General features: G+C 42.7%; 1 protein-coding gene across 1 annotated transcript; it reads right to left on the bottom strand.

Moving 5' to 3' along the window:
* Window positions 1-5,620: 5,620 nt before the first annotated feature.
* On the bottom strand, window positions 5,621-14,934 carry LOC109872622 (stromal cell-derived factor 2). The gene is made up of 3 exons (XM_020463924.2): window positions 14,683-14,934; window positions 14,246-14,442; window positions 5,621-9,164 (listed from the first exon to the last, which is right to left on the bottom strand). Exons 1-3 carry the CDS (start codon window positions 14,855-14,857, stop codon window positions 8,862-8,864), a joined length of 675 nt encoding a protein of 224 aa, XP_020319513.1. The 5' UTR covers window positions 14,858-14,934; the 3' UTR covers window positions 5,621-8,861.
* Between the last annotated feature and the right edge of the window lie 120 nt (window positions 14,935-15,054).

Below are 15,054 nucleotides of genomic sequence, written 5' to 3' on the forward strand. Positions count from 1 at the left end.
TGTTGTCCTGTTGGAAGGTGAACCTTTGCCCACTGTATGTCAATCAAATGTATTGAAAAGCCCTTTTTACATCAGCAGATGTCACAAAGTGCTGTACATAAACCCAGCCTAAAACCCCAAACGACAAGCAATGCAGGTGTCTAAGCATCAGGATATATGATAAACAGTGTAGCAGCAGCGTGTATGTGAGTGTGTGTGAGTGTGTGTTGTGTGTGTGTTGGAGTTTGGGTGTGTGTGAGTGTGCATAGTGTCAGTGCAAAAAATATATATATAAGGGTTGTAGCATCATACACAAGAAGACTCGAGGCTGTAATCGCTGCCAAAGGTGCTTCAACAAAGTACTGAGTAAAAGGTCTGAATACTTATGTAAATGTGATATTTCAGTTCTATTTTTAATACATTTACAAACATTTCTAAAAATGTTTTTGCTTTGTCATTATGGGGTATTGTTTGTATTTTAATCCGTTTTAGAATAAATAAAATAAAATGTATTTATATAGCCCTTCGTACATCAGCTGATATCTCAAAGTGCTGTACAGAAACCCAGCCTAAAACCCCAAACAACAAGCAATGCAGGTGTTGAAGCACGTTGGCTAGGAAAAACTCCCTAGGAAGGCCAAAACCTAGGAAGAAACCTAGAGAGGAACCAGGCTATGAGGGGTGGCCAGTCCTCTTCTGGAGATTATAACAGAACATGGCCAAATGTTCAAATGTTCATAAATGACCAGCATGGTCAAATAATAGGTCTGGGACAGGTAGCACGTCCGGTGAACAGGTCAGGATTCCATAGCCGCAGGTAGAACAGTTGAAACTGGAGCAGCAGCACGGCCAGGTGGACTGAGGACAGCAAGGAGTCATCATGCCAGGTAGTCCTGAGGCATGGTCCTAGGGCCAAGAGAGAGAAAGATAGAGAGAATTAGAGAGAGCATACTTAAATAAGGCTGTAACGTAACAAAATGTGGAAAAAGTCAAGGGTTCTGAATACTTTCCGAATGCATTGTATCTATGCCTACCACTCAAGTATCCCTGCACATTGTAAATATGGTATTGACACTGACCCTGGAACTGACCCTGTATATACAGTAGCTTACTTACTTTCTTGTGTTCTTCTTATTTCTATTTCCTGTGTGTTTTTTGTCCTACTTTACAATATTTTATAATACTACTGATATTGATTGCTGCATTGTTGGGAAAGAGCTTGCAAGTAAGGCTACTTGTTATAAAGGCTACTTAGAAATGTATCTATCTCCAGCACCACCCCAACATCTACAAAAAAAAGAAAGATGGAGATAAGTGTTTCCATTGACATCATCAACCAATTTGGTTAAAATCACATGATACACACCAATGATGTCATTGGAAACACTGACATTTCCCTTTAAGACTGTCATATGCATGACAAAATACAATACCTTAGTTACAAGAGAGCTTTTATTGATCAATAGAATATAAATATAACTAAAATATTCACGTCTGCCCATGTCATTCTTGAATGGAGTTTGATGTCTAATTTAGAAACACCTCTAGGTTAACCTCTAAAAGTGACAACTTGAGGAATAAAAAGAAACCTGCGTTGAATAACACATTCACAAATGGCAAAAAAGACAGTCGAAAATAAATCATAAGGAATTAGGTTTTGCAGTGCTTATCCTATATCTTTGTCGGTATAGTAAAAGCTCAGGAAATATATACAATGCTCAAAATAACACATCCTAGATCTGAATGAATGAAATATTCTTATTAAATACTTTTTTCTTTACATAGTTGAATGTGCTGACAACAAAATCACACAAAAATGATCAATGGAAATCAAATTTAGCAACCCATGGAGGTCTGGATTTGGAGTCACACTCAAAATTAAAGTGGAAAACCAAACTACAGGCTGATCTAACGTTGATGTAATGTCCTTAAAACAAGTCAAAATGAGGCTCAGTAGTGTGTGGCCTCCACGTGCCTGTATGACCTCCCTACAAATCCTGGGCATGCTCCTGATGAAGTCTCCTCCCAGACCTGGACTAAAGCATCCGCCAACTCCTGGACAGTCTGTGGTGCAACGTGGCGTTGGTGGATGGAGCGAGACATGATGTCCCAGATGTGCTCAATTGGATTCAGGTCTGGGGAACGGGCGGGCCAGTCCATAGCATCAATGCCTTCCTCTTGCAGGAATTGCTGACACACTCCAGCCACATGAGGTCTAGCATTGTCTTGCATTAGGAGGAACCCAGGGCCAACCGCACCAGCATATGATCTCACAAGGGGTCTGAGGATCTCATCTCGGTTCCTAATGGCAGTCAGGCTACCTCTGGCGAGCACATGGAGGGCTGTGCGTCCCCCCAAAGAAATGCCACCCCACACCATGACTGACCCATCGCCAAACCGGTCATGCTGGAGGATGTTGCAGGCAGCAGAACGTTCTCCACGGCGTCTCCAGACTGTCACGTCTGTCACATGTGCTCAGTGTGAACCTGCTTTCATCTGTGAAGAGCACAGGACGCCAGTGGCGAATTTGCCAATCTTGGTGTTCTCTGGCAAATGCCAAACGTCCTGCACGGTGTTGGGCTGTAAGCACAACCCCCACCTGTGGACGTCGGGCCCTCATACCACCCTCATGGAGTCTGTTTCTGACCGTTTGAGCAGACACATGCACATTTGTGGCCTGCTGGAGGTCATTTTGCAGGGCTCTGGTAGTGCTCCTCCTGCTCCTCCTTCCACAAAGACGGAGGTAGCGGTCCTGCTGCTGGGTTGTTGCCCTCCTACGGCCTCCTCCACGTCTCCTGATGTTACTGGCCTGTCTCCTGGTAACGCCTCCATGCTCTGGACACTACGCTGACAGACACAGCAAACCTTCTTGCCACATCTCGCATTGATGTGCCATCCTGGATGAGCTGCACTACCTGAGCCACTTGTGTGGGTTGTAGACTCCGTCTCAGGCTACCACTCGAGTGAAAGCACCGCCAGCATTTTAAAGTGACCAAAACATCAGCCAGGAAGCATAGGAACTGAGAAGTGGTCTGTGGTCCCCACCTGCAGAACCACTCCTTTATTGGGGGTGTCTTGTAAATGCCTATAATTTCCACCTGTTGTCTATTCCATTTGCACAACAGCATGTGAAATTTATTGTCAATCAGTGTTGCTTCCTAAGTGGACAGTTTGATTTCACAGAAGTGTGATTGACTTGGAGTTACATTGTGTTGTTTTAGTGTTCCCTTTATTTTTTTGAGCAGTGTATATATTTTTTAATACATATTGAACCTCTTATTTTTGTTGGCACAAAACTACCTCCTTACATTCATTCATTTCTATGAGTCCCGTGACTCTTGTGGAGGTCGTAGAGCAAAACGGAGAACAACATTGTGTTTGTGAGAGTCTCATCTGTCAATAGGGTGGTGATATTAGTTTGTAGGCCGTTGAGACGTTTTCATTAGAAGGCCGATTTTCGGGATGTCTCATAGTCTGACAAACACCGCTGTAGCTCGGCCACCTTCCACCGCAGTTGCGGACAGCCAACATAGGCAGATGCCCATGCAAAAAAAAACATATCTCTAGCTTAAACTGACATATTAATTGCTGGGCAATTGTGCGCCGCCTCAAAGGTCTCCCGGTCACGGCCGGCTGTGACACAGCCTGGGATCAAACCCGGATCTGTAGTGACGCCTCAAGACCGCTGCGCCACTCGGGAGGTCTAAACTGACATATTTTGATGGGATTTTTTTATTATGTTACTCTTAAGGATTAAAAAACATGTCAAACATATTGCTCTTGGACCTTCCCACCATTTCCAAGGCAACCCCAATAATTAATATTTAAGTTGACCACTGCTGGTGTTCTTCTGGCCTGCCAGATGCGAGAGCATATCCTTGCATCTGTGGTGGAGGTTATAGAAAGGAACTGTGAGTCTGAGGAACAGTGTCTACAGGTTCAGACAGAACACTGCTCACACATCATCTCCTTCACCTTTGACACACAGGTCCTAGAACGCTACAGACACACCTGCTACGACTGGACACACTCAAAGGTGGGGAACACACACAAAAACACAATGTCATGTTCTTGAGTTCTGTTCTTGAATTCTATGTCATGCTCTTGAGTACTTCTTTATGTTACTGAGTTCTACAGTACATTAGCACAAGTATCATCAAACATATCATACCAAAAGCATTGGCATTAATATGGAGTTGGTCCCCAGCGTTCCAATTCATCCCAAAGGTGTTCAATGTGGTTGCGGCCAGGGCTCTGTCAGGGCAGGCCAGTCAAGTTCTTCCACACCAATCTCGATAAACCATTTCTTTACAGACCTCGCTTTGTGCATGGGGGCATTGTCATGCTGAAACAGGAAAGGGCCTTCCCCAAATCGTCTGTCATTGTATGCTGTAGCGTTAAGATTTCCATTCACTGGAACTAAGGGATCTAGCCCTTATTCCTCCTTCACCAAACTTTACAGTTGGCACTATGCATTCGGGCAGGTAGCGTTCAACTGGCATCCGCCAAACCCAGATTCGTCCATCGGACTGCCAGATGGTGAAGCGTGATTCATCACTCGAGAACGCGTTTCTACTGCTCCAGAGTCCAATGGTGCTCGGCCTTCCACATGCTGATCTTAGGCTTGTGTCCGGCTGCTTGGCCATGGAAACCCATTTCATGAAGCTCCCGACAAACAGTTACTGTGCCGACGTTGCTTCCAGAGGCAGTTTGGAACTAGGTAGTGAGTGTTGCAACTGAGGACAGATGATGATTATTATATATTCAAAATTATGTGGACATAACGGGGGAGGGAGGCACAGGGAGGGTGGCACAGGGAGGGTTGTCAATATCACTGGCACAGAATTGGCAATTGCAGTGGTGGAAGGGGGTGAGCACTCTGCAGTCCCATTCTGTAAGCTTGTGTGGCCTACCACTTTGTGGCTGAGCAGTTGTTGCTTCTAGATGTTTCCACTTCACAATAACAGCACTTAGTTGACCGGGGCATCTCTAGCATAGCAGAAATTTGACAAACTGACTCATTGGTAAGGCGGCATCCTATGACGGTGCCATGGGGTCAGTCTCCTGCCAATGTTTGTCTATGGAGATTAAGTGGCTGTGTACTCATTGTTATACACCTGTCAGCAATGGGTGTGGCTGAAATAGCCAAATCCACTCATTTGAAGGAGTGTCCACATACTTTTGTATATATAGTGCATGTCAAGTTTGAGTTCTATGTGCCCCCTGTGCATTATCAGTGGGCTAAGAAGCACCTCTACCTGTTAGCCAGCCTGTGTGAAGAGAAGATTCCACTGGAACGGTGAGGACGACTAGCACTGTCCGGACCAACAAGTTCTAGTCTTTCACTCAAACCTGTATGCATATTCAATAGTCAGTCGATCTTTATGTCAAGCTGATCCAATACAGTGTTGTTAAACAGATGTGTAATTATCTGTAGCTACACAATTACAGCTCTCACAATCTCAATGGAACAGCAATGTCTCTATGCAGAGCCATTGATAAAGTGGGTAGAAATCTGAGGAGAAACCTTTGAAGACCTTTCCTGACTTTTCTTCAAAAACGAGTCACATCATCAACCAAAGGCAAGACAGAGGTCACACACACAAACACACACACACACACACAGAGGACATAACACTGGTTTGCACAAATCATCCATTTAATTGAGGTCTCTATTGTGTTTCATCATGTACAAATCTCCTGAAAACAAAGCTGTTGGGATGAACACTCAGAGAACTTTGTAGGAACCATCAGCTGTCTGTCAGACAAGACAGGATGTTGCCGTCAACTCCTTGGACACGGACAGCAGGGCTGAGGTCAATTCCAAAAAAGAATTGTAAGTTCTAGAAGTTGAATTGAGAAATTCCATTCTAGAATAGGAAAAAGTGCCTTTCGTTTTCAAAGGCACTTTAATTCAGAATTTCAGTTCACATACTGACAGAATGCAATTGTCCCCTATGGCTGACTGAGATAATACTGTAGTGGACACAGAAAGCTGATACACTTTATGTTTCAGCTTAGTCAATGGAAGAGAGATGTGATACTGTACTGAATTAAGCTGGAATCGAAAGTCAAACAAAAAACACTTGCTTGTTTGTCGTAAAGAAGAGAAGGGGTGTTGTAACTGTGGGGAGAGTCTGCTATAATTTAAAAAAAAATAAAAACAGAAAAGTGCTCCTTCCTCTTTAATGATACACTTAAATGAATAGTACGAGAAACTATATCATGTTATAAAGGCGCCGTAACAATCTTGTTTTTCCATCTACAAATCGGACTAAAAACAAGTCTTGTTCTTCAAATAAACATGGGCTTTAATTAGAACTGTTCCAGTGCACTCAATTTTGTACACAAATAGTTTGGACTTCAACACAATCAACACAAACCGGCACATTTTATATGGACTGTTGTCAGTAGTGTCTATTGTTGATCATGAGATTCATTTGTCAGAGGAGCAATAAAGTAATTTATACTATATTCCTTTCTAAAAAAAAACATAACACATCATGGGCAGCACACAGTCTTTGAGACAGTAGGGTGGTTCCACGTGTGGGAGCGGAAAATATTTTGTGCATCTCAGATTGTTCTGGCAATTCTCACATAGAAAATTCAGGAAGGAAATACATGTTTTAAATGCTTTTTACATTTATCACAAACCATTTTTGATAAAATAATGATGGAAGGGCCATTTTATTCCCTTTTAAAAAGATCCCTCCTGTAAGACCCTATGATCGTAAACTGTATGGAGATCTTGGTGTCATAGTCCTTGTAGTGTGCTCTAAAATATGGAGTATGTCTAGATTCTGAACAATAAAAGCACTCATTTTTGTTCTGGTGGCTTTGGGCAGTATTTCTAGAGTCTGACATTCATTTTGCTGTCTATGTTGAAGTGACATGTTGGGAGGTGTGGGAAGAGGGCCTTAACTACATCCAGTTGCAGCCTTTTGGTTGGTTTAGTGCACGTGTCAAACTCATTCCACGGAGGGCTGAGTGTCTGGGTTTTTGCTCCTCCCTTGTACTTGATTGATGAATTAAGGTCCCTAATTAGTAAAGAACTCCCCTCACCTGGTTGTCGAGGTCTTAATTGGAAGAAGAAAAAAACTGACACCCCAGGTTTAGTGTTTCAGAATAGTCTGTTCCCAGCTGTTGATCTGTGACCGACAAGTCAAAGAGCAGGTGAAGTCATGTGACAGAGATTTTGATTTGATTGGTCAGGAACAGTTCTGATGTTGTCCTGGCGACCCTTAGATCAGATCCACTGTGGCACTTATGCCAGACTGTTTCCTCAAAACAGAAGGAGGAGAAACAGGTAGGCAGACAAGAATAGAGGTGGGTAAAATAGATCCTGGGTGAAGTAGACACTGGTCCTGAGTTAGTTTAGCATTTCCTCAACTAATGGTGAAGGTCAAGATTTAAGGAGGGTAAGCTGATCATAGATCCATACCTAGGGGCAACTTCAGCCCAGAGCAGGAAAATAGAAAGGGGGCAAAGCAGGTAGTGAAAACCTCAAGTGAGTCTAGAGAGGCCAAAGTAGTGCAGATCAGAACTCTGGGTGGGAGGGAACGGGCGAGAGAGGGGAGGAGAGAGAGCGGAGAGAGAGATAAAGGAAGTAAATGATATAGAGCAGTGTTTCTTAATCCTGATCCTATGGACGCTAAGCGGTGAACATTTATTTTTGTTTTGCCCTAGCACTACCAGCACTCTAGACTAACTTTTTCAGTTGATGGCACATGATTTGGTCAAACCAATTTTTTTATTTTATATAATTGGTAGGGACCTGACCTGTGTTCCATAATGTACCTGCATTCCATAAGGAACCAGGCTAATAATGACTGGTCATCTTTTAAATTAGCATGCCCTTGCAGGGCTTGACATTCAGGTAAATTTGCCAGTGGCACACCAGGCCAGTGGCAACTCAAAGCTACTAAACTGAATGGAAAAGAATACTGGCCCGAGAGTGCGCACACCATTGGAATGTTCTTTTGTAGCCTAAAATCTACCTTTGCTCAATCTCAAAAAGGATGTTTTTGTTCGCTATGTTAAACAGTCACACTACAGTTGTAAGGCCTATAAAATCTGTTTTCCCGATTTTATTTTCCAGGTTTTCCAAGTTTTTCCCACCAGGTTCACACTTAAAAATCACCCCTTTTATATTGCATATGTTGGGATGTTCCAAGTCCACAACAATGCTTAAACCACTTTTGAGGTCTGGGTGTTTTAATTAAACTGCACACCTAGCAAGAGACCCTTGTGTTTAGCTAGCAGTGTTTTTGTACTGTACAGTGTAGGCTAAATGTGATGGCAGTCCATTTGAAAAATAAATACCCCATGATTGAATCAAATCATCATGATATCATTCTGCCAGGTAGACTTCATTTGCAGAAATTGGGAAGGTTTTTTGTGAAAGCCTTTAGTAATGTTCATTCAAACTGCACATGATGACTGAATTGCGCATCGCAAAGATTCAATCAAGACATCGGACTAAACTTTTTTAATACCTGGTCTGCGTACCCATTGTTGTATACACATTGCTGTTTGAATAATTCTTGATAATAATAAAAGAAAGCTAATTGTGAACCAAAAACTAACGTGACCAGACCAAAAAATATATAAAATCACTGGCACCCTAACGATCAATTAAAATTGGTGTCGCACTACCAAGTCAAAGGGTTGCAAATGCGAGTGTTGCGTTTTGAGCCCCGACTACCCAGCTGACTCAAATTATCAAGTCATCATCAAGCTTTGATGATTTAAAAAAAAAAATCGGGTGTGTAGTGCTAAGGCAGCTAACATACAGCTTTTGGGTCCCCAGAAACAGGATTAAGAAACACTGAGTAGTTCATTAGCTAAGCGCTAGGTGGGTCAGGTAACAGGATGATTGAGAATTAGAACTCTGTGTGTAGAGGATGGCTGTAGTCCATGTTCCCTAGTGGGCTTTCACTGGGCTTCATAAACACCCCCTCCATGGCCCTCCACAGGCTGTGCTGGCTGGGGCCCGTCATAGCGTGCACCTCCCTCTGCCCGTGGATGGGCCGGCCGTACTGCTCCCCCGTAACAGATAGCAACGTATCAGTGGAGGCATGCTGGAAGCGGACGGCCTCCTCACGCTCCCATACCAACCCTTCGCACTGCACCATCCACTCATCCAGGTGGTCCCCCTCGCCCTCCTCACCAAACGCACTCACCTCCTGAGAGGGTGGGAGAGAGAGTGAGTGTCAGAAAGCATTATCAACAACAATCATACAATGTTATCTTCTTGGTATTGTAGTTAGTGATTGAGAGGGGAAGACAGAGCAGGGGTACAAACCAGTTACAGGTTCAAGAGAGTATACCACACCACCTCCTGTGCCATTAAAGGGGAATTTCCCTGCTGCTCTATTTCACTATATACAGTATGTCCGTTAATCTGGTATGAACATATGCACGATAAGACACTGTCTGCACTCTGTAGGTCCTTAACTGAAGTGTTTGTTCCAACTGCGTAGGAGTCAAAATAAGAATACTGGAAGAGATGAGACCTGCACACAGTCAGAAAATGTAATAAATCATGACGCTTTAATAAACATCTTTGTTTTGCATTCAAGTCTCAGACTGTTACAATAATTTGACAATGTGCAGGTCTGCATCTCTTCCAGGAAAATGTAGAATTTCTTCACTACACATATACGAGCGTTTCTGCATCTCAGAGGTAGAAACGGGCCAGCTACAGTTCCTGGTTGTAAGCAAACCCCAATATCCAGAATTCATAGCGATTTCATTGCCGCCTGTTGATGTTTACACAATTGATGTGAGAAATATCAAAATGTCTGTTTGTAGCCAGCAATTTCAGCCAGAGGATTTCGAAACGGAACTGAATAATCAGCTGATGGGGTTGCCATGTTGTTGAACATGTACGCTATTCCATGAATTTTCCCCTTCACTTCAAAAAGAGGAAGGCATCTGGCAGTGTGGTGCCCGAACAACAACCTCTCCCTCAATGTAAGACCATGGAGCTGATCGTGGACTATAGGAAACGGTGGGGTGGGGGGGCACACCCCCATCCACAGGGCTGCAGTGGAGCAGGTCGAGAGCTTCAAGTTCCTCAGTGTCCAAATCATTGTCCAAATACACGGGCACAGTTGTGACAGCTCCAGGCGTGACAGCTCCTCTTCCCCCTCAGGAGGTTTAAAATGTTTGTCTTGGGCTCTCAAAAAGCTCTACAGCTGTACCATTGAGATCATTTTGTCTGGCTCCATCACTGCCTGGTATGGCAATAGCTCTGCCCTCAATCGCATGGCGCTACAGAGGGTGGTGCGGACGGCCCAGTATATCACTGGGGCCAAGCTCCCTGCCATCCAGGACATCTATATCAGGCGGTGTGGGAGGAAGGCCAGGAAAATTGTTAAAGACTCCAAACACCCAAGACTATTCAAGCGGTACATCAAGTCTGGCACCAAAAGGCTCTTTAACAGCTTTTACCAAGCAATAAGACTGATAAATAGCTAACAAAATAGCAACACCTACTGAGTTAACCGTATATCTTTATTGACCGGTAATTTTTATGTCTACGCACACTCACAGGGCCCTACACACTCACTCATATATTTATACTGACTCCACACACACACCCACTCACATACAAGCTGCTGCTATTCTGTTTCTTATATCCTTTTGCCGTGTCACCTTACCCATGGATACATATCTCCATTACTCCAGTATCCCTGCACATTGAAAATATGGTATTGGAACTAGAGGTCGACCGATTAATCGGAATGGACGATTAATTAGGGCCGATTTCAAGTTTTCATAACAATCGGAAATCGGTATTTTTGGGCACCGATTTTGCAGTTGGTTTTTTTAGCACCTTTATTTAACTAGGAAAGTCAGTTAAGAACACATTCTTATTTTCAATGATGGCCTAGGAACGAGGCAGAATGACAGATGTTTACCTTGTCAGCTCGGGGGATCCAATCTTGCAACCTTACAGTCAACTAGTCCAAACGCTCTAACCACCTGCCTCACAAGGAGCCTGCCCGTTACACGAATGCAGTAAGCCAAGGTATGTTGCTAGCTAGCATTAAACGCATCTTATCAAAAACAATCAATCAACGACTGTCGTTGCTCCAATGTGTACTTAACCATAAACATCAATGCCTTTTAAAAATCAATACACAAGTATATATTTTTAAACCTGCATATTTAGCTAAAAGAAATCCAGTTTAGCAGGCAATATTAACCAAGTGAAATTGTGTCACTTCTCGAGTTCATTGTACGCAGAGTTAGGGTATATGCAGCAGTTTGGGCCGCCTGGCTCTTTGAACTAATTTGCCAGAATTTTACGTAATTAAAGGTTGTGCAATGTAACAGGAATATTTAGACTCATGGATGCCACCCGTTAGATAAAATACAGAACGGAATAAACGTTTTGTTTTCGAGGTGATGGGTCAAATCCGGAAACTAAGGCTCGTATTTCTGTGTGTTTATTATAGTTAAGTCTATGATTTGATATTTGATAGAGCAGTCTGAGGGGTGGTAGGCAGCAGCAGGCTCATAATAGTCAAAGGTATATGGTTTAGAGAGAAATAGCCGACGCGTTATAATTCCTGTAATAACTTGCGGCTGAACTTGAAAGAGGTTCCTTCGTTATTTTACCATTCATGTCTTCCATAGAGAATGTCTTGATCTACTTCAAATAAGGTCTGTGTTTCGTGTTTAAACCGCCTCTGCGTTTTGATACCCGTGTAAATCTCACTTGGATAAGGTAAAGTTTGTCAAAATAGTTTCATAAATCCACTCACAAAAAAAATGATCTTTGCTTATATTTAGCCAATATTGATCAGAGTTACCTTGTCCTATGGATATCTACACAGTTCTAAAATTGGCAAGGTGGTGTAAGCCTACACGAAACACAGACCTTATTTTAAGTGAATCTAAAAATATCCTATGGAATAAATGAGGAAGGAACCGCTTTTCAGATTTTGCTAGAAGGTGTCATGGGAATTATGACTAGCACTTTGGTAGTCAATTCTTACCATGTCCATTATTAAAATAGGATTTCCTGCATATAGAAATTATAGATTTTGTTTTCAACACAGGTAACTTAAACTATTTTTATTCAAACAGTTGAGAGTATTTGTCTCCTAAGCAGACTCTTCAGTATCATTGTCACTTCAGAGCTGTGTGTGTGTTTTACAGATGGCAGAGAAAAGCAGAGCACCAGTGTGGGACTATTACATGGAATTGGCACCAGGGAAAGCAAGGTGTCTTATTTGTGAAAAAGATGTAAGCATGGGGTCAGCAACGGCAAAATCAAAAAAATACCACCAACCTGTGGAATCACCTTAAGAACACCCATCCAAAAGCCCATATGTATTATATTAAGTTAAAATAAAAGTGTTCATTGAGTATTGTTGCAATTGTCATTATTACAAAAGTATATTTTATAATATATATATATATATATATATACACATTTAAAAAATAAAATAAAATTGGCTGATTAATCAGTGTCGTTTTTTTTGCCCTCCAATAATCGGTATCGGCGTTGAAAAATCATAATCGGTCGACCTCTAATTGGAACTGACCCTGTTTATAGTATGCTTACTTAGTGTTCTTCATATTCTTATTTCTCTTGCTTTTTCTAGCATTGCATTGTTGGGTTTTGAGTTTGCAATAAAGGCATTTCACTGTATGTGTGCTTGAGACATTAAAAGTTGAACTGAACACTAGCTAGCCTCAATTAGACTAGCTAGCTTCTCCCGGTTTGATGCAGTCAAGACAGGTACTACACAATCATATTTGATAAATAACATAGAAAATGGCAGCTATTAGTCTACTATAGCGCAAGTCGGTTTGGTTGCTCTCTCCCTCCCTCCCTGTAACACTCGTTCATAGAACGGCCCCTCCCACACCTGCTAGAGAGGCACCTCTCTCCCTACTCTCACGCTTTATCAGCACTGGTTAATAAAGTAGCTTAAAGTACTTTTCTGCTGCTTCCCTCACTCGGATCAGTAGGTGCACTTGATTCAGAAGCCCTGCACACCAGGTAGGCAAAGTGTTCCCATTTGGAACAATTTAAATTTGTCTGAAAATACCGTGAGATCTGTAGCAAAATAGTGCCCGTACTGCAGTGACCAATCGGATAGCTCAAATCACAGTGGATACAGCTTCCACAACCCTGCCACTACAAAGTTTGATTACTAGTCTCCGTGAGATTTAATAACTTAAAGCCATGACCTGAAAGAGACAGCTGTTTGATTGAGATCATGTCTACGTTTTTATTCAGCACTCTCAACACTGTTACAAAACATAAACACACTATCCCTACTTCCACATGCGCTGCAATGAATAAGTAGCCAAGTGTATAGATAGCCCTGCGTTTTTATTATTATTAGCAGCCCGTCTTGTCTATTTTAATATGGAGGAAAATTTCACTTTCTCTGGTGATAGGAACATTAATTTGTGCATGATGCAGAGTGACTCGAGTTTCGCCATCAGGTGGAAGACGGTGTCCCCTCTTTCTGGTCAGTCTCACTCCCTCAGCTTTGCCTCGCAAGTGCTACACCAACTGATCTATTTTGTTACCAAAGCTTTTGAAATATAATAGGGTCTGCTGTGATAATGTATTAGCCCTACTGCACAAACCTCATTCCTTCAGAACAGGTTATTAGGTTCATGTTACATTTTTAAGTCATGTAAAAAAATGTGTATATCATTCAGAGTGGTAGATCTCTGCTTGCTTTTTGACTGCAAAAGTAATCTTGACTCAGAAAAGGTTTGTGACCACTAACCTAAAGGCAACACACATATGCACAACCACACCCATGTCTGTGCGAGCTTAACGCTAGTAGCAACGCACCCCCCACCCCACTCCACTCCTGGGGAAGCACTGGTGATCAATTTTGCCATTTCTTTTAGAAACAGTCATAGCCCAGCTCCAATATCTCCAAGCGGGGTTGTAATGCTCATTCATGAAAACATGCTTATATGTTGCATGTGATAGTTTGATAAATCCCAATCATTTGTTGCGGACACAAATCCTAGAATCACATACGCCAAAATTTAGTGAGAAATGTTTGCACGGTTGATAAATGAGGCCCCAGACCTCTTGGCTGAGGCCGTAATACGCTTATCTCCATACAGGGAACCAGGCTACAGTGTCTTTCAGAACAAAATAAACAAGTATTGACATAGGCTTTGTCCCTAATCACAGCCTATTCCTTGGGCCCTGGTAAAAACTGTGCCCTAAACTGAGAACTATTTAGGACGCAGACATGATGTTTCCCCTGACCTGGTTGGAGGACAGCGGAGAAGCAAAGTAGTGGCTGTGCAGGTTGCGTCCGGTGTTGAGGTGGGTGAGGCGGATGGTCTGACCACACTTAACAGGAGTCCCCCGGTGACATAGGGCCCCACTGGTGCCCCGTACACTCCAGTAACTGTTGCTGTCCTCCACTGTGGTCACCCCTGTCACTGACTGCTGCCCGCTACCTGGCAGGGGACACACAGAATTGAATACACAGACAGAAATCAATACACAGACAGAAATCAATAAGCAAAGTCAGGCAAACTGACACATTAAAAAAAAAGTACATTTAAGAACACCAGTCATTAACCTTGAGTGGACACACTCAAAAAGCAAGGAGGGACGGAGAGAGATAATCTAATCAAGCCATCCTGATGTTTCCATTTTCTCGGGCCAAGCCAGCTAGCAGGAATGTATCGACTCACCAGATCCGTAGCGCACGTCGTGAGAGTGCAGTCTGACATTGTGCTTTACATTTAACAGCTTCACGACCGAGCCGCAAGTCACAAAGCTAAGTTCCGTTGCGAGCGATAGCACAAATAAACATGACAATAGGAAAAAACGAAATAAAAAGTGTGCGGGGCCAGTGCGTTTATCCATTACAGCTCTCCGCTGCCACTAAAATCAGCGACTGATATTAGTTTATTCTACGTCATCGAAATGGTACAGTGGCAAAGAAAGAGCGAATCTTCCTTTGCGCCTGCTGCTGGCGCGGAGTAGTTATTGCAGATTCGAGACATTACTGAGAAGTGATGGAACTTTTGAAGGTTTTGTTAGAGTTGAGTATTTCTGAGGCT

Source organism: Oncorhynchus kisutch, linkage group LG28 (assembly GCF_002021735.2).
Source record: "Oncorhynchus kisutch isolate 150728-3 linkage group LG28, Okis_V2, whole genome shotgun sequence".
Taxonomy (NCBI): domain Eukaryota; kingdom Metazoa; phylum Chordata; class Actinopteri; order Salmoniformes; family Salmonidae; genus Oncorhynchus; species Oncorhynchus kisutch.